The 20227-nt window shown below is 48.0% G+C and overlaps 1 protein-coding gene across 2 annotated transcripts; it reads right to left on the bottom strand.

Annotated features, from left to right (window-relative positions):
* Positions 1 to 7957: 7957 nt before the first annotated feature.
* Positions 7958 to 15887, bottom strand: LOC142817835 (monocarboxylate transporter 12-like). 2 transcript variants are annotated; one of them, XM_075895663.1, is made up of 5 exons: positions 15771 to 15887; positions 15340 to 15564; positions 12675 to 12818; positions 10900 to 11871; positions 7958 to 9350 (listed from the first exon to the last, which is right to left on the bottom strand). In XM_075895663.1, the coding sequence occupies exons 2-5, from the start codon at positions 15560 to 15562 to the stop codon at positions 9202 to 9204; spliced, it is 1488 nt and encodes a 495-aa protein (XP_075751778.1). In that variant the 5' UTR covers positions 15563 to 15564; positions 15771 to 15887; the 3' UTR covers positions 7958 to 9201. The 2 variants fall into 2 exon arrangements, with proteins under 2 accessions (XP_075751778.1, XP_075751777.1); XM_075895662.1 differs by having other exon boundaries at positions 15340 to 15851.
* Between the last annotated feature and the right edge of the window lie 4340 nt (positions 15888 to 20227).

Below are 20227 nucleotides of genomic sequence, written 5' to 3'. Positions count from 1 at the left end.
TCTGCGCTCTGGATACTGGCAGGTACCCATGGCAGAGGCCGATCGTGAAAAAACTGCTTTCATCACGCCCGACGGGCTTTACGAATTCACAGTCATGCCCTTCGGCCTCTGCAACGCACCAGCTACTTTCGAGCGGATGATGGACTCTATCCTTCGAGGCCTCAAATGGAACGTTTGCCTTTGTTATTTAGATGACATTGTCGTCTTTTCAACCGATTTCGCAACCCATTTAACCCGCCTCGAGAAAGCCCTCGCGTGTATTTCTGCCGCGGGGCTGCAACTGAATCTGAAGAAGTGCCATTTCGCTGCTCGAAAGCTTACGATCCTTGGCCACGTGGTTTCAAAAGACGGCATTCTTCCTGACCCTGCCAAACTTACAGCCGTTTCAGCGTTTCCCAAACCGACCACCATGAAAGAGCTCCGAAGCTTCATAGGCCTTTGCTCTTACTTCCGGCGCTTCGCCCGCAATTTCGCGACGATCATCGCTCCTTTGACCAAGCTCCTCGCCGGCCCTAGAGACCTTTCCGCCTCGTCTGCCACCTGTGACGATTCTTTCAATGAACTGCGCCGCCTCCTCACGTCGCCGCCTATTCTTCGACACTACGACCCATCGGCACCCACAGAGATCCACACCGACGCTAGTGGTGTCGGGCTAGGCGCTATTCTTGCGCAGAAGAAAGACGGCTTCCAAGAGTACGTGGTTGTCTACGCAAGCCGAACTCTTAGCAAAGCCGAAACCAACTATTCATTCACTGAAAAGGAATGTCTCGCCATTATTTGGGCGATAAAGAAATTTCGACCTTACGTGTACGGGCGCCCGTCGTGACTGACCACCACGCCCTCTGCTGGTTGTCGTCACTGAAGGATCCAAGCGATCGCCTCGCCCGATGGGCATTACGCCTCCAAGAATATAATATTCGCGTGGTCTATCGCTCCGGCCGGAAACATTCGGACGCAGACGCCCTATCCCGTTCGCTGCTACCCCCTGACCCGGACTGCTGCGAAAGTCTAACCTGTGATGCCGCATCCGTCACCATCGCCGAGATGCCATCTGAGCAACGCAAGGACCCTTGGGTTGCTTCGATTCTAGACATCCTGGCTGGGCACACGGCTTCCCCCCCCCTTCTGGCACATTGCGTCGGCAAGTCGAGCACTTCGCCACTCTCGACGACGTGCTGTACCAACGCAACTACGCACTCGGTGGATGTCAGTGGCTACTCGTGATTCCACGTCATCTGCGATCCGAAATTTGTTCCACGTTTCATGACGACCCCCAATGTGGCCATGCAGGTTTCTTGAAGACTTATTATCGCATACGTCTCCGATATTACTGGCGTGGCATGTACCGTTTTATACGACATTACGTTCGGGCCTGCTCGACGTGCCAGAGACGAAAAACTCCCCCTTGTCACGCCAGCGGTACCTTGCTACCCTTACCGTGCCCATCCCGACCATTCGACCGCGTCGGCATCGATATCTACGGTCCCCTTCCCAACACCGCTGACGGTAACCACTGGATCATAGTTGCCGTCGACCATCTCACGCGGTATGCCGAAACTTCATCTCTTCCCTCGTCTACAGCAAAGGACGTTGCGACTTTCGTTCTTCACAACATCGTATTACGGCATGGAGCACCTCGGGAGTTACTGAGTGATCGTGGTCGCGTATTCTTGTCAGACGTCATCACAGCATTGCTGCGTGAGTGCCACGTCGTTCACCGCACTACAAGCGCCTATCGTCCCCAGACCAATGGAATGACAGAGCGCTTCAACCGCACCCTTGGTGACATGCTCTCTATATATATCTCGTCAGACCACTCCAATTGGGACCGAGTGCTCCCGTTTATCACGTTCGCTTATAATACCGCCATTCAAAGCACTACTGGGTTCTCTCCTTTTTTCCTCCTTCACGGACGCGAACCTTCTTGCACTATGGACACCATCCGTACAAACCTGACTCCTCAGAGTCCACGACTTTGTCTCAAGCCGCTACATACGCTGAAGAATGCCGCCAACTGGCAAGATCATTCACAACTCAAGACCAAGGACGCCAAAAACACCACCATGACGCATCAAATAACACTACTTCCTACGATCCAGGTTCACTCGTCTGGCTGGATGTCCCTTCGGCTACACCTGGCCTTTCTACCAAGTTGGTCCCCAAGTATCACGGCCCATATCGTGTGCTACAAAAAACGTCACTGGTGAATTACCTCATCGAGCCACTGGAACCATCTTCTGACCAACGTCGTCGTGGCCAGGAAATTGTCCACGTCTCGAGACTTAAGCCCTGCTACGACCCTCCCGTGTGTACTTGTCCATAGGTCGCCAAGATGGCTCCTTATTTCACGGGGAGTAATTGTAATGAATCTGAATAACGGACGCTCTGCTGGTAATGAAGAAGACGAGGATGATCGGTGGCTGCAGGAGAAGCCCGCGCACGCCGTTCGCCATTAGCCAGACCTGCCTGTTAAAGCTCATTTTGCCAAGCTGCGTCTGAACCTTTCTCGACGTACAACACCTCTATTTTAATATATATATATATATATATATATATATATATATATATATATATATATATATATATATATATATATATATATATATTGCCACATGGTTTGCTTGGGTGAGATCGAAGAGTGAAAGAAGACAAAGACGATCTCTCTGAGCCGCTGCTTGAGTAGTCGACTAAACGAGCCCATTTTTTATCAAGTTTGTCGAGAGTAACGTGACAAGACTGGTGGAGTTGCTGGGTACAACGTCTCGCAATCCACCCGATGCCCAAGACCCCGTCCAGCAGCCGGAACACAAGCCCTGCACCCGTGGACACTCCTGTTCATAGAGTAAGCCACCGCCAGCGAGGCCTACCGCCTGAGACACCAACCACTGACGCAGTGACTATGACTTCGACACAAGATCCCATGCAAGCTCCGACACCTTCCACGCCGATCTACTGCACCGTCCAGAACCCGCTCATGCCTAGCCCCTTTCACGGAGCGCAGCATGAAGATGTTGACGACTGGCTGAGTGAGTTCGAACGTGTCGCAGCGATCAATTACTGGGATGATGCCGCGAAGCTCCGGAACGTGTACACGTGCCTAAAAGACGGTGCCAAGACGTGGTTTTTGAACAGGGATGATGTTCTGACATCTTGGCGCGAGTTCCAGCGTCGCCTCCTGGAGACCTACAGGAGTCCCGACCGCCGCGAACGGGCGGAGCGTGCACTTCAATCACGCATCCAGATGCCCAACGAGACCGTCTCGATGTACGTCGAGGACATGACACGGCTTTTCAAGCGAGCGGATCCTGCTATGGCAGAAGAAAAAAAGTTGCGCCACCTCATGCGTGGTGTGAAGGAACAACTTTTTGCTGGTTTGGTGCGTAGTCCCCCCAAAAGTGTTGCTGAGTTCCTTACTGAAGCGGCAACAATGGAGCGAGTACTGCACCAACGGTCTGCCCAGTTTGACCGTCAAGTTAATGCTGCCTCAACTCCCGAGATTTTCACCACCCCTGGGAGCAAGAGCCCCGAGTGGATTCGCGAGATCATTCGATCTGTCGTCCGGGAAGAAATGGAAAAGATGTACGGGACAAGGCAAATCGATGTTGGGTCCATCACCAGTGTCATCCGCGACGAGGTCCAGCAGGTGCTGCACGCCCATCGTTTTCCGCCCACGTCGGTTGATCTGGAAACGGCTCCTATGTCTACTGACAGTCGCCGTCGTACGTACGCGGAAGCCTTGCGATCTGCCACTCCTCTTTCGGGTCAAGGAGTCCCGATCCAGCCAGTGCCGCACGTCCCGATCCAGACAGTGCCGCACGTCCCGATCCAGACATTGCCATACGTCCCGATCCAGACAATGATGCCGTCAGTCGCGATTCAGTCAGCGCACGCTGATTTGGACATCGATAGTCGCCGTACACCGACGCGCAAGTCTGATCTCTGGCGTACGCCAGACAGACGACCCCTCTGCTATCATTGCGGTGAGGCTGGTCACATTTACCGCGAATGCCCATACCGGCAACTTGGATTGCGCGGATTTTCCGTCAATTCCCCTCGTCCCCGAATTGGTCAAAGGCCAAGGGATATCGAAGAATATCTCGCGCAACAGCGTGCACCCTTTACACGACGGCAATCGCGGTCACCATCTCCGAGGAGACCCGCAGCCACTGGGCCACGTTTTGGGGTGACGGCACGGGAACGCTCCCCGAGCCCTCGTCGGGAAAACTGAAGGCAGCGGCCTTTGGGGGCAAGGTCGCTGGGACTCAAAGTGCGGAAGACCTCCCATCGATGCTTGCACGCAACGCCGAAGGCATTTCGTCAGAGAATAATCGCAGTGCCGAAGAAACGCCGACAACCGCATCTGAACTTAGTGACCGCGTGTCGCTCGACATACCTGTGCTGGTTGACGGTCTTCAGGTCAGTGCATTGGTAGACACTGGTGCAGACTATTCGATCATCAGCGGGAGGCTAGCGAAAGATCTCAGAAAAGTGATCACGCCGTGGAATGGAACGCGAATTCGAACAGCTGGAGGACACGTTGTAACACCGCTGGGTCGCTGTACCGCAAGAGTGAAAATTCGTGCGTCAACGTTTGTGCTCAGCTGCCTCGTTCTCCCCGACTGTTCGCGTCATCTGATTATCGGCATGGATTTCCTTCGGGAATACGGTGCCATCATAAATCTCCGTGAGCGCATCGTGACCTTCTCGACTCAAGGCGCAACAGATCGAGACGCCGATAACTGCGGTAGACTTGCGCTGCGTGTTGCTGACGACAGTGTGACGCTGCCACCTCGAGCAACTGTTCCCATCGAAGTCACTTGTGAAGACTTCCAAGACGGCGACGTGGTGGCTGAAAGCAACTTATCACTTCTGCTGCTCCAAGGTGTATGCGCCGCCCGAAGTGTAGTGCGCGTCCGTGACGGACAGTCAACGATACTAGCTACGAACTTCAATTACGAGCACCGGCATCTTTTCCGTGGAACCACCCTAGCTTATGGAGAACCTGTTGCCGACGTCACGGAGTGCTTCGCGTCCGAGGAAACGCATGAGGATAAGGAATTTCTAGACCACATCGACATTAATTCGACGCTGTCAGACGAGAGAAAGGCTGCACTTCACGACCTTTTAAGGGAGTTTAGATCTTGCTTCGCCTCTTCTTCTAAAGTCCGTCAAACTCACCTCACGAAGCATCGAATTATTACCGACGATGACGTCCGCCCCATCCGGCAGCAGCCTTATCGCGTTTCTGCCAAAGAACGCGAGGCTATTCAGACACAAGTAAAAGAGATGCTCGATGACGGGATTATTCAACCATCCAGCAGCGCTTGGTCCTCGCCAGTCGATCTAGTAAAGAAAAAAGACGGAACGCTGCGATTCTGTATCGACTACAGGAAGCTTAATAGCGTCACAAAAAAGGACGTCTACCCGCTTCCACGAGTAGACGACTCCCTCGACAGGTTACGACGTGCGAAGTATTTTTCGTCCATCGATCTAAAGAGTGGCTATTGGCAAATTGAAGTGGATGAACGAGACCGAGAAAAAACCGCGTTTGTGACTCCAGACGGACTTTACGAATTCCGAGTTCTTCCCTTCGGCCTCTGTTCTTCACCAGCCACTTTTCAGAGGATGATGGACACAGTTCTCGCTGGCTTGAAGTGGCAAAGCTGCCTTGTCTACCTCGATGATGTGGTCATCTTTTCCGAGAGCTTTGAAGAACATCTGAAGCGTCTGAGAAAGGTTCTGGAAGCCATTCGCACAGCTGAACTTACGCTGAAACCCCAAAAATGCCATTTCGGCTATGAAGAGCTGAAATTTCTGGGACATGTCATTAGTGCAGATGGAGTGCGACCTGATCCAGACAAAACTGCTGCTGTCGCCGCCTTTCCTGTCCCATCAGATAAAAGAGCAGTACGCCGTTTCCTCGGCTTGTGCGCGTATTATCGCCGATTTATCGCCAACTTCTCTAAGATAGCTGAACCTCTTACGCGACTCACCCGAGATGACGTACCCTTTACTTGGGGCGTAGAACAAGATACAGCGTTCACAGAGTTACGACAGAGAATGCAAACAGCCCCTGTTCTTGCCCATTTTGATGAGGACGCTGCTACAGAAATTCATACAGATGCCAGCAACGTCGGACTTGGCGCTGTCCTTGTACAACGACACGGCGGCGTTGAGCATGTGATAGCTTACGCCAGTCGTACTCTTTCTCGAGCTGAGACCAACTATTCTACGTCAGAAAAAGAATGCCTCGCAGTCGTGTGGGCGACGACCAAATTTCGGCCTTACCTCTACGGTCGTCCCTTCAAAGTGGTGACTGACCACCACTCGCTCTGCTGGCTGGCAAATCTCAGAGATCCATCCGGCCGTCTCGCACGGTGGAGTTTGCGTTTGCAGGAGTTTGACATTACGATTGTGTACAGGTCAGGGCGCAAACACGAAGACGCCGACGCGCTTTCTCGAGCACCTGTGGGGAACGCTGTCAGGGGCTCCGAAGATGAAGATGCCTTTCTCGGAGCAGTTAGTGACTCCGAATTTATGTCAAAGCAGCGGGCAGACGATGAATTACGCCCAGTCATTGATTCCCTGGAAGGCCGCAACTCTAAGGTCCCTCAACACATTGCTCGCGAACTGTCCTCTTTTTGTCTAAGAAGAGGCATTCTTTACAAGAAAAACGCCCGTGGTAGCGACAAGGCTTTCCTACTCGTTGTTCCTACCGACATGCGTGATGAAATCCTTCTGGCGTGCCACGACGAGCCCACGTCAGGACATTTGGGCTATTCGCGAACTCTCGCCCGAGTACGCCAACAGTATTACTGGCCGCGACTATCAACTAGTGTACATCGATATGTGAAAGGCTGCCGTGAGTGCCAGCGCCGCAAGACTCCGCCTGTGAGACCCGCGGGCCTGCTCCAGCCGATCGAAGGTTTGCTTGGGTGAGATCGAAGAGTGAAAGAAGACAAAGACGATCTCTCTGAGCCGCTGCTTGAGTAGTCGACTAAACGAGCCCATTTTTTATCAAGTTTGTCGAGAGTAACGTGAGAAGATATATATATATATATATATATATAAATATATATATATATATATATATATATATATATATATATATATATATATATATATATATATATATATATATATATATATATATATATATGCGAGAGGTACTGGGATCGATACCAAGCACCTCCACCACTTGTAAGATGGCGTCGAGTACACTCAAGACTCTCCTTTATTGACTTGAGTATGTGCCCCACAACCTAAACTTGACTGGTGATGATGAGTATGTACAGATGAAAAGATGGGACGCATAAATATTGCTCACAATATATATATATATATATATATATATATATATATATATATATATATATATATATATATATATATATATATATATATATATATATATATATATATATAAATATATATATATATATATATATATATAAATATATATATATATATATATATATATATATATATATATAATATTGACACGCTCGCACTTTGATGAGATGAACCTGACTCTTAATTAAGCACCTATAGTGCTAAAAAATACGGTCTTTCACCTTCCTCTTGGTGTGCCGGGTAATGTTGCAGGACAAGCTGCAATTAAAAATTAAAAATAATAAATACAATTAAAATATTCGTCACAATCATCGTCTCACAGCTGCTCCGACAGAACAGCCGTGATGCTATTCCTTTTTGATGAAAGAGAATAATTTTTCTGAAGCAGCCAATGCTTCGACTCGTTCATAAAAAGGTTTCTTCGTTCCCATCCATAACTGCATCGGTCAGTCACAGAAGAATAAAAGTATGAACAAGTGATGTAATGTTAGAGGGCCCTGGTTTAGCGCTAGCCTGCTCTGCAATGGCAGAGCACAAGGCGCGAAAGCGTTGCATAGGTGGACCGCACCGCAAGGAGCCCTGAAGGAAATCGTCACAACAAAAATGTTGGGAAAATTTCACTATATTGTAGCAATCTCTCGTAATATCTTCATTTAATCGACGTAGCGCGTTTTAAAACATAGGACAGGGGAAGGAACAGAAGGAATCTTCATTTGTTTGTAACAATGTATATGAGTACTGTGGTGAACGGAAAGTTCGTCTTAATTGTTCGTTTCCTCAGTGTGCAGCCACAGTGAACACTTTCGACAGTGGGGGATTCCCCCCCAACTTTTCTGAGTGGGGAGCTAGCGCCCTTCTTCCCCCCCCCCTGCCGATACACCTATGTCGCCACACATGAAGGTATCTTGTTCGGTGAGGGGTGGTGGGTGCAGGAAGGGATGGAGAACGGTCCCTATCCTTAGCAGGGAGACTACCCAACACCGAACTTTTGCAGATACTTGCGCAAGATTCTGATCCCAACAATAACACGTTCACTTATTGAACATGACTCTCCATGCACGCTTGGTCCGGCTTGACTTCAAAGTAAGTTGTTAGGATTACGTCGTTAGAATCTCTGTTCTGACTCCCATCTTTACAACGGATTCCCAGATCTAGAGAAACGTATCAAGTCATTGAACCAAGTTCCATATGCAAATCTGTTCATAAGTTAGTCGCCTGACTAAAGCAGGGTAACGCGCTGGAATACTTCAAGTATGTGTTATCTCGCGGCATCATCTACATATATTTATATATAATTTGCACGTTATTATTTGTGATGTAAATAAAGTACTTAGCGCGTCTGAAGCACCTTATCACAGGTACGTGCATGCTTTAGTTCACAAAGTGTAATATTTTAGCATGTTACTCTGCTTCGATCTGGCGACCACTTGAGGACCAATTTGTACTTGGAAATTGATGCAATGGCATGGTAAAGATGGGAGAGATCAAATGTATACAGAGAGAGGGACAGAGAGAGAGAGAGAGAGAGAGAAAGAGAGAGAAAATAAGACAGTGTGTGGAACAAAGAATGCCCGACCAGGAATGAGGTGTCTCAGACCGGCTGTGTACTTTATTTACGTCACAAATAAAGGTGCCGAAAATCTACAAAAATATGTAGATGATGCCGCAATTAGGATAATAAACGGTTGTAGTATTTAAGCATGTTGCTCTACTGTCACCTTGGGACTAACTTGTGGACCGAGTTGTACTTGGAAATTGGTGCAACGTCCTGGTACGTAAAACCTTGAGCCACACGTACGTGCTTCCAAGCTACCGAAACTGCAGCTGATCAGCAGTTACTATTTTGTTTTAGAGCCTAGTGGCCATATGTGTTCTCCTTTTCGTTGTGCGCCTCCTCAAGATAACCCTCACTAACCAAACGAATACTAGTGCAGCATTTAAGACAGCCACAACGTGGAAAATGCCGTTGTACGACCCCTGGCCATCTCGGTAGTAACCTGAAAAGATAGAAAAGAAAAAAAATGCTTCATAACTCAAATAACACACAATGTCGGAAATGAAAGGGAAACAGTATATATATCTATAAGTGGATTGTGTCCATGAGAGGTTCTAGCGCTAGAGGCGACGCTAAGTGACGACGTCGATCACATATTTCAAACGATAATGGCTTAGATAAAGAGCAATAATTAGGTTTTTTTGTGGACCCTCTAAGATAGCAACTAGCCTTGAAAATATTGGTGCGCTATTGGTTGATCTTTATTGTTTCTAGGACAGCACTATTGTTTGACACATATACGAGCGCTAAACGAGCACCTGTATTTGTAGTGGTCGTTATCTTGTCTTTATCTACGCTATTAGCAATTTCTCAATGTAAACAGGCTTATTGACCATGCGACACAGTTGTGCTCGACTCGAGTGGTCTACAAACACATTTTATAAAGCATACGCATAGACTTCGGAAAGCGCGATGCCTTACCTGCGTCTACCGCACCGTTATTTCCCGCTCGTGATACAGTATAGTGTCTCGAGAAATAACTGCGAATATGTTTTGTAAGCCCAAACTTCCCCATCAACGAATTGTGATGCCGACTTCTGAAGACTCAAACTTGTTGCCAAAAATTTCTTGCTCTAAATGGGGAATATTTCAGACCGAGGCTGTGCAGCGTTCGCGAATATTTGAATGAACTACTTGCAGAAAATATCACGTCCAGCACGCTCACGTGAATTTCAGGCTTCCAGCACACACCTTACGTGTCCTCTACTTTTAACAGCGTGCGAATCAACCACGAAAACGCAGTAGTTCTAAGAAGTGGCAACCGTTATTTAGCGGCTGTACATGTACAATAGTACCGCTTGCATCATACACATATTACAGGTATAAGTAGCTATCTCATAATACGTAGAACTCTTTAAATAATTAGTGCACTGGACTTACGCAGCAGTCATACATTACCCACGTTTAGGGGGCTTCATTGAGTTCAGCGTGCTTGTATGGGCAATTTTCTCAGTAGGATGTCCCGCGTTGGCCTAATCAGTGCACCCTCTGATAGTATAGACTACTCGTAAAGAGAGAAAAAGGGAGAGAGGAGACAAGCGAGGGAAAAGGAAGCTTCACTGTATAGGAAGCTTCACGTTTGTTATTCTATATCAGAATTGAGGGAGAAGGAAAATGCATACAGAAAGAAGAGATGCCTACTTTTTTGTCTTTTCTAACCCCTGTCACAACTAATCTCATTATCCCCACGTAAATTACGTTGAAACATGTCCTTGCCTTTACTATCCTTATCGTATTTTACAACGGTCTTTTGGGCCGTTTACGTTTGGTCATTTGCTATGATGTGTAAAACATGCACAAATTATGAGAAAATACTTATTCTGTACATATTAAGTCCCGGAACGAGCATCTGATTGTGAGCCACGTCATATCGCGCACATTCTTCGGACTAATTTTCACCTACGGAGGTTACGTAACATGTATTCAAAGCACTCTTTCTAACCATTACGTTGCCAGTGGCGAAGAATCGTGAGTGCTAAGTAGTCACGCACCGAACAAGAAGGGCCTCGTTAGGTGTACAAATCCCTGGCAGAACACCAGTCCGCCCATCAAGATAGGCAGTGGTTCCACTCCAAAGTCTCTGGTGAGTGATGGCGCCTGCAGCGCGATGCGACTTCCGTTGCTGACTCCTATCAGAGCCGAACAGACCAGCATGAGCGGGAAGCTTCGAAGCCACACGAACAGTTCGAAGGCGCAGCCCTGAATCACGTAACCCAGAAGCATCACCACATCGAGGCTCAGCAGTCCCGCGTCGATGACAGCGCCACTGGCGGGTCTCACGAGGAGGTCGCCGGCGGCGAAGGCGTTCATGAGAAGCACCGCACGCGCGGGCGTGACTCCTCTGTCGACGGCCATGTCGACGTGAAGTAGAAAAAACGTCGTTAGTCCGAACACCACTACACTGAAGGACGCAGCGTTGATGGCGAAGGCAACCGTAGCGAATGGCCTTAGTGCAGAAAAGTAGCCTTCGTTGTCCACTTCGCTGAACTGTGTAGTCTTCGCGGATTCTGGGTGTATGTTGCACAGGATCACGTGTTTTGTGCCATTTCGAACACTCCGAACTTCAGTAAGGCTGGTGTTCGACAGGCATCGCTCCGTATGACCTTTTTCCGCCGCTGTCCCGCTTTCGTCGCGGAATGCGCTCGAATGCGAATTCCCGACTGCTGTTTTGTGCTTGGCGAGTTCAACGCCGTTGCCGGCGGAAGGTGCGTCTGGTCGATCCATCCAGGCGGGGCCTCGGAGGACGATGACTGCTGGACAGGCATTCAGTATGATTCCGCCCAGAAGAAGGAGCATGCCTCTCAGACCGTACGTGGAACGCAGCAGCTCGGTCAGTGGTGGAACGTAGATCAGGTTGAGGCCGCTCATCAGGAATATCATGCAGCAAGCGGTGGTTCTGCGCTTCTCAAAGTGTTGCGATACCAGCACGTTCACTGCGACATATACGCCAGACACCGCCGTGCCTATAGGAACGAAGAGAGATAAAAGAAATTACTACTGCAAGGTCATTAATTGCAAACATCATTGCGAAGACAGCGTCTCGACAAATGTTAGGTCATGTTGTCACCAGTACTTAGTGATGGTTCTGTTGATTCATCCATTCATCCAACATGTATGTATGTTGATTGATTGATTGATATGTGAGGTTTAACGTCTCAAAACCATCATATGATTACGAGAGACGCTGTAGTGGAGGGCTTCGGAAGTTTCGACCACCACGTGCATTGAAATCTGAGCACACAGGCCTACATTTCCGCCTACATTGGAAATGCAGCCGCCGCAGCCGGGATTCGATCCCGCGACCTGCGGGTCAGCAGCCGAGTACCTTAGCCACTAGACCACAACGGCGGGGCAGGCAATATGTATGTATGTATGTATGTATGTATGTATGTATGTATGTATGTATGTATGTATGTATGTATGTATGTATGTATGTATGTATGTATGTATGTATGTATGTATGTATGTATGTATGTATGTATGTATGTATGTATGTATGTATGTATGTATGTATGTATGTATGTATGCATGCATGCATGTATGTATGTATGTATGTATGCATGCATGCATGCATGCATGCATGCATGTATGTATGTATGTATGTATGTATGTATGTATGTATGTATGTATGTATGTATGTATGTATGTATGTATGTATGTATGTATGTATGTATGTATGTATGTATGTATGTATGTATGTATGTATGTATGTATGTATCTTTAATGTCGGGAGTACCTACTAGCTCGTATACGATGTGTGGCTCACCATGGACGACGCCGAAGGCAACGACGAGGAAGAGGACGTCGTTAGCGAAGAAGCAGATGCAGGCGGAAGCGCTGGCGACCAGTGGGCAGACGAGCAGCACGGCCCGACACGAGAAACGCCTGCACAAGTATCCCATGATGGGGGCTGCGATGATATTAGAGAGAGAGATAGTTCGAAAAAAAAAAAGCACGCTGCTATTAAACAGAAAAGAAGTGTTCCAGCTTCACTGACGTGAAACCTGGCGAGTGGCGAAGCATGAAGTGTACGCCGGTGCTTCGCAAAACACTGTGCTGTATACTGTGCTTTCCTCTCCTTCGATCCCCTAACGCAACATCACTTAGTAATGTCAGCTTAGCAAAAGCCTTTAACGATCTCGAGTACTTCGTACTCAACTTTGGGAGAGCAGGGAGCCGTCCTTCTGTAGTCTTTACAAGACTTGCCTAAGATGCTAGAATAACAGATCACCGGGTGCGTTTAGAAAAAGCGTTTAACGCTTTAAAGCATTTGGTACTCTACCATAGGGAAGCATGGAGCCGTCCCGTGGTGTGTGTTTAGAAAAAGTGGTGAACGATTTAGAGTACTTGGTACTCAACTATGGGAGAGCAATAAGCCGTCCCTGGACAAGCGCCGGTCTTGCTTGCCTCTACCCGGTATTGAACCGAAGGACGTGGGCGAAGGTTACGTTTAGAAAAAAAGGGGTAACGATTTAGAGCACTCGGTACTCTACTATGGGAAAGCCTAAAGCCGTACCGTGGGCCTACAGACCCTCGATGACTTCCGGTTATGTGTTTAGAAAAGTGGTTAACGATTTAGAGTACAGGGTACTCTACTATGGGAGAGCTTAAAGCCGTCCCGGTGATGAACTTTCGCGTTATGGAGGCGAGAAGATTATAAGGTGTTTAAAAAAAGTGGCTCACGATTTTGAGTACACTACTATGGGAGAACGTAGAGCCATCCCGTCGCACTCCTGTTACGAATTTAGGTGGCGGTGCTTAAATCTACAATTCTATAATAGAAAAAAGTTCAAAAATTGTGTTTTGAATAAAAGATTTCACTGTAGACATGCACGTTTGCGTCTCTGGTATTAGATAAAAAACATGAGTGCTTTAGTAAGCTTTGTCGGGAATTCTGACATCACTTCTAAACTAGGCGATGTGTTTTATGTATACTCACGACGAACCTTTAGCCCATAATTTGCATAGCATGGATAGACGGCAAGTAGTGGCATTTACCCGACTTTTGTTGCGTGTAGCCGTTTATGATGGATGGTCGCGACACGACATGCCGGCAAGCAGAGACCTTGCGGTACTTCGCCCCTAATAAACACGTTTATTTATATGGTAGCTAAGGAAATGTGTCTTTTGTTCAGGATGCCTTGATCTTGGGTTCTAGTTGCGTCCTAGGCCCTCCCGGCCACTCTTAGCTGATTGTTGAGGTTAGAGCTGGCCAAGACTCCCTAGCCAGGTCAGTAGGCAGGGTTTTCAGGGGCGAAGCTCCTTATAGCGGCACCCGTTCGTCCCTCGTAGTCGTTGTAGTGTGTAACAAGTATAGCATTTCGACCTCCAAGGTGGTGCCGGCGAGAGATTTCTTCTGTGCGTTGTTGAACAATAAAAAAATAGTGCTCAATGTACATGCCAGTAGCTGCTAAGGGGAAATGGGAGACAGGAGCATTCGGCTTTTAGTTAACGCGCACACTGCGATCCCCGTTAGCAGCCATTGGCATGTACATTGAGCACTATCTGACAAGAAAGGGTTGCTACGTTATACTCGCTGGGTGTAACCTCCTTTGTTTTAGAAAGGTTTAGCGAGCGTTGAGCCGCAGTGCCATGAATATAATGAACTAGTATATAGCATGAACTCGAGGTGGTTAAAGGTGGGAAGTAGATACGAAGCGCAAGCCGCTAGAAAGTAAAAGCAGAATGGCATGATGAGCTGTTGGCCTTCGGCGATTGAGAAAAAGCGTTTTTCTCCCTCGCCCAACGAGTTTAATGTGGCAACGATTTAGGGTCAGATAGTGCTGAAAGTGCGCCCTCGGGTTACTAGTTTTCTTAAGTAAGCCTAGATTTTTTTTAAAAACCTCCTTTTTGTGAACGCCTCTGACTTGCAGTGGAGTTCTACATGCTGCAGTGAATATACTGTCTCTCTCTCTGTCCCTTTAATTTTTACCTCCACCCTATTTCTCTTCATGATGGTCCCATTCCCTGATCCCCCTGTGTACCTTTATCATTTAATTTTGGCAAGTCACACTCCATCAAATTTTTTTTTGGCGGGGGGGGGGGGGGGCTAGTATAACTGGGCCCCTAGGACTCCACACCCCTTCTTCCTGTCTATCCTGGCTATGAGCCTTCCCAACGCTCATGGGTGCAATAAGGGTCGGGGGTTTTAGTGGCCATTTTCAGCAGGTGTTAGATCCTAGATGCCTTCCTTAACTAGGCTATAACCGGAAGTGAAAAGAAAATTAGAAGCAATTTAAGACACCGAACGTGCCCGGAAGCCACATTGCCGACTAGATGGCGCGCAATGGGATATATGGCCTTGCATCCTGGGCAATTTTCGAAAACGCTTGCCAAGTGTGACGAGACCGTGGTGGTCATCATAGGCCACAGCCAGCGATCTGCGGATAGGTTCACAGATAACGCCAAGATTTACCACGAATTGCACCTACCTGCTAAGGCAAGGAGGCTGCCACTGACGACCGGTGGCCACGAAGCCTGCTGCCTGGTGACGCCGAAGGCTTCGATGATGCCGTAGAAGATGACTCCCGCCGCCTGCTGACCCATTAGGGCTCCGCACAGAACCAAACTCAGGAACCCCGCCGTCACCCAGCTCCAGCGGGAGTCGACCCCGAACCTCGGGTCCCGCTTCAGGGACTCCACGCTCCTCGCCATGTCTGCGAGACGAGACCCGCGTAATGCAGAGCCTATATGCGCCTAATTCCCGAGAGAAATCGCGTGTCCCATTTAGAGTATATTGCAATGGAAAGTCTGAATAGAGTACTACGCAAAGTCAATGTACGTTAAACAGAATTACTACAGCGACTTCTGTAAGGAAGCGTGCTAGCTCGAATGCACCACACGCTGAAAGGGTTGCCCATACCGCGAAGTATGCCGTTAGAGAGATGACGGCTGGCGGGCCTCTCTTAATGCGGTCGACAGCGGCGGGGCACGTTTCTGTGTGCACGGAGGGCTTTACCTTGGCGTCACAGAAGCGGCGCCAGAATCTAGTTTATGCGTTTCACTCTCCCTGTTTCACAACGCGATCCTTGTCGGCGGCAAATCCGCGAAACGAACCTCTCTCCTACTGCTGTTGTGCAAAGTCATTGACTGCGACCTTTCGACAGGCGGTCTCGCGCACCAAGACTGAGCCGAAGGTGCTTAAATGAATGCGGATGATAAAAAAAGTGAAATGCAACATTGGAATGGAAATCGAGGGGAAAGAAAAAGCCTGCCTCTCTACGTGACCACCTGGGGCGCAATCTGACAATGTTACGTATACTCAAGCAATCTGTCATTGCAAAACAATGGCAGCAACCGTTCTCGCTTGCCTAGAAAGTAAAAAAAAAAAACATCCTCAGACTTTCGAAGACGTACGTTCAGCTCATAACACTGTATTACCAGCCTCTGAGATAATTTTATGTGTGGTGTTACGTCCCAAAACCACCACATGGTTAAGAGCGCGCCGTAGTGGAAGGCTGCAGCAATCTAGTCCACCTGGTGTTCTTTAACGTGTGCTGACATCGCACGTACAGTTCGCGGGCTTCTGGCATTTCACCTCCTTCTAAATGCGCCCGCCGCAGCCGGGATCGCACCCGCGACCTTCGCGTCAGCAGCCGAGCACCCTAGCCAATAATCCAACAAGGCAGATAACACTCAGAATAATGCAGAGAAGTGCAGTAAGGAAGTTCTAATACGAACTCATTTCAAATGCGAAAATGGGGCGCACTGCAGAACAGGGGCAAAAAAAAAAAAAGAGACTGACGCCGCATTTTTGGGTTTAATATAAATTGGTGCTCGAATGGCAAATTTATTTATGAGAGTGTAGTTCATTAATTATTTATTGACATTTGGTTGTATATAGCTTTGGGATGGTAACGCACGCCTGGACTACGTTGCGTGACTAGAACATTGAATACGATGTGTTGCTTCCCTCCGAAGTGTAATGTTCAAGTGAGGAAGTAACGAATAGAATAAAAGAAAACAATTGCGCGTGACCTTGGGGAATTCACACTCCATTAATTCTCGAAGTTGCCCCGCCGTGGGGGTCTAGTGGCTAAGGTACTCGGCTGTTGACCCGCAGGTCACGCGATCGAATCCCGGCTGTGGCGGCTGCATTTCCGATGGAGGCGGGAATGTTGTAGGCCCGTGTTCTCAGATTTCGGTGCACGTTAAAGAACCACAGGTGGTCGAAATTTCCGGAGCCCTTCCCTACGGCGTCTCTCATAATCAATTCCCGAAGTTCGCTGCTCCCTGTAAACACAGGAACTGAAGGAGAGAGAAAGGTCACCGTTGCCGCAGACGTAACAGCATTTCAAGGGAATAGCGTAAATACTGCGCACCGTGCACTCGGTGACACGCAAACACAAGCCCCCCAAACACGCGTCCACATGCGAATACCTTGGCCACCTCAAGGACTTTCCCGCCACTCAAAGCGAAGAACGATAAAGAATGAAAATAACGCACCGCGTGCCTGTGTCGCACGTGTTAGCAGGTAATAAACGGGAAAGGGGATCTGATACACGACTGTTTACGCAGTTATAAAGGGCGCTCGTATGGTAATAACGGAAGGGCGAATCGGCAAGGTCGTCGTGGGTCTGTTATTATTGTTGGAAGGGTCGCCGATTCATTGATATGTGTAATTTAACGTCCCAAAACCACCTTATGATTACGAGAGACGCCGTAGTGGAGGGCTCCCGAAATTTCGACCACCTGGGGGTTCTTTAACGTGCACCCAAATCTGAGCACACGGGCCTACAACATTTCCGAATCCACCGGAAATGCAGCCGCCGCAGCCGGGATTCGATCCCGCGACCTGCGGGTCAGCAGCCGAGTACCTTAGCCACTAGACCACCGAATTACGAAAATAGCTTCTGTAGATAGTCCAGTACACCGGGCAATAATGTGATTGACGAGGTTTTTGATATGTGGGGCTTAACGTTCCAAACCACCATGTGATGCGTAGGCAAAACAACTGACGACCCTGATTGTCATGGCAAGATCAACTGGCCTACCATAACTGAGAAAACCGAAACGATCACTGAGATTTCAGGACTGCCTCAGTGCCCATCCTCGAAATCTCAACCTGTCTTCATCACGTGGCACAACAGGCGTATTAGTTAAGGGCAACACCGTCAAGAAAATCAGCAGCGCTCCCAGAACCAACCTGTAGCAAGAGGGGTGAGCAGAGCTGATGAGGCTGCTGGGAGCTCTTCGTAAGAAGTTACAAGCTATGAATGAGCGCGGAAGGTACGCTCATTTTACGATCGCGCGATATCTCCAAATTCCTCAGTCGTATCACACTTGGGACGAAGAAGGTGTTCGTCACTGCCACCTGAGCAGTTGTTTATCATGCAAGCGCCTGGTGATGGGGTGGGGGCTTTGATAAGAGGCCCCAAAGCGCAGATAATTGCGAAATAAAACTGAGGACGAGCGAATCTAGGCAGAAGAAAAGACGACCGCAGACGTTTGGACAGTCGCTCGCTTACCTCCGAGGGCCAAAGGTGACAACCACAATGTGAGGTTTAATGACTACGGTCAACGAATGCCGGAGCCGCCAGCGCGACAGGCGAGTGGCACTTGACACATTTCCGCAGTGGGCACTTTTACTCTGTTGTGCCTTCCACATCGCGTAGAAAGAACATCCAAGGGCGTGGAGTGTGTCGTGTGCGAGCTCTTATCTATAGGAACAAGGTAACCGATAAGTGGCTCTCGAACGCCGTCGCTACAACAATGGCCTCATGGATGCAAGGAAAAAAAAAAAAAACGTCCCCTGAATAAACGTTCCCGGCAGTAACGACCCCTCTGACATGGCTCTCTAAGGAAAAAAAAGGTCTCCAAGTCAAATTTAACTGAGAAACTAATAAATTAAAATATTTATTCGACACTTTATATGAAATATTTATTCGACACTAACTAAAACGCCTTTGCATCCATTACGTTTAGCACAACCCGCGACACGGACTTGAACAAGCAGCTGTAACAGGAATGTCACACACCACGAAAGACAAGACTGGACTATGACTGAGTGTGCGCGCGTGTGCTGCCAAATGCGCTGTGTTAATCTCTCTTCCCTCTCTTCTCTCTAACTTTCATCACCATCCCCCTCCCATGCGCAGGGTAGCAAACCAGCTGCCTATAAGCTGGTTAACCTCCCTGCCGTTCTTTTCCTCCTATTTTCCTTCCTTCCAGCCGACACCCAAGGCAGTACTTTTTTTTCTTTACACATAACCACCCACGCACAGCTTTTTGCCTCCTTTATTCGATTTCATTATCTTCCTTCGGAAAATAATACCGTTCAGTCAACCACAAAGCAAGTATCGATTGAGATCCCGAAAGCGTACACTTACCTGCAGAGTGATGGTGTGACGAAGCTGCTGCCTCTGGATGAAATACATGGGCGCTGAAAATGCCATCCACGTTATGTCGTCTTTCAGGCAGGTGCATAGCTAGATTCCATTTATCTGAAATGCGCACTGTATGTGATATTACATCTGACATTACACTTACGCAGATAAGTTGGGACAGATGGTATGTCATTATTGTACTTCGTCAATAATCTTCAGTAAACTGTAATCTTCGCGCACATCTTTTTTTTATTTTCGGAAACAAAGAATTTGTGTATGGAAGGTGCAACATTCGACGGTGTCCATGTTTTGGCGACGTTTTTTTTATGACAACGCAAATGGGAACATGTTTTTCGGGGACATTTATTTAGGGGACGTATCTTTTAGAGACATTTCTTTCGGGAATGCTTTTTTCCGCAACCCATGGCCTCATCACCAATAACTAACTCTCGACTGCAGTTACGACCGCTTGTGAAATGGAACGTTATCATGTTAGTGCTAATAATTTAGACAACGAAGCTTAAGGGCGCACTTAGACAGTAAGCCCTTGAAGATATTTTATCATAGATTTTCAGAAAATATTCACTGCAGCTGGTCCTGTGGACACTATTCTTTTTCGTTTTGAAGCGCGGAAATGAAATTGAAAACAGAATCGCATTGAATTGTTTCTCCGGGTAGGTAGGTGGTTCCAATCTCGGATAGTACGGTGTCAGGAATTAATGTAAGTTTTTGTTTTGCACGAAATTTCACTAACCTTTTTTGAGTGGAGGATTGAGTGGCACGCTGCCGTGAGAGGTTTCAACTAGCGGCTTTTGCTCATTCCGATAGTATATCATATCAAATATTAGTGGCCATTCATGATAGTGTCTAGTTTGTAAGGATTCCAGATTTGCGGAAGTTGAAAGAGCGCTTGGTGACGTTTTCCAACTGTATGAGTTAAAAATAAATCTAGCGGCCTTTCTCTGCATGTTTTTTATTTTGGTTGTATTTGTGT

Source organism: Rhipicephalus microplus, chromosome 5 (genome assembly GCF_043290135.1).
Source record: "Rhipicephalus microplus isolate Deutch F79 chromosome 5, USDA_Rmic, whole genome shotgun sequence".
NCBI lineage: Eukaryota > Metazoa > Arthropoda > Arachnida > Ixodida > Ixodidae > Rhipicephalus > Rhipicephalus microplus.
Note: the sequence above shows the minus strand (reverse complement) of the source record. Positions and strands in the feature narration are given on the sequence as shown.

What these genes read in the sequence shown, in the direction of transcription:
- LOC142817835 (XM_075895663.1), bottom strand. Translation starts at nt 15,562, where the DNA reads ATGGCGAGGAGCGTGGAGTCCCTGAAGCGGGACCCGAGGTTCGGGGTC. An exon ending in CAGCCTCCTTGCCTTAGCAG is followed by an intron (nt 12,819 to 15,339) that starts GTAGGTGCAATT and finishes ATATCATCGCAG; the next exon opens with CCCCCATCATGGGATACTTG. An exon ending in AACGAGGCCCTTCTTGTTCG is followed by an intron (nt 9,351 to 10,899) that starts GTGCGTGACTAC and finishes CTATCTTTTCAG; the next exon opens with GTTACTACCGAGATGGCCAG.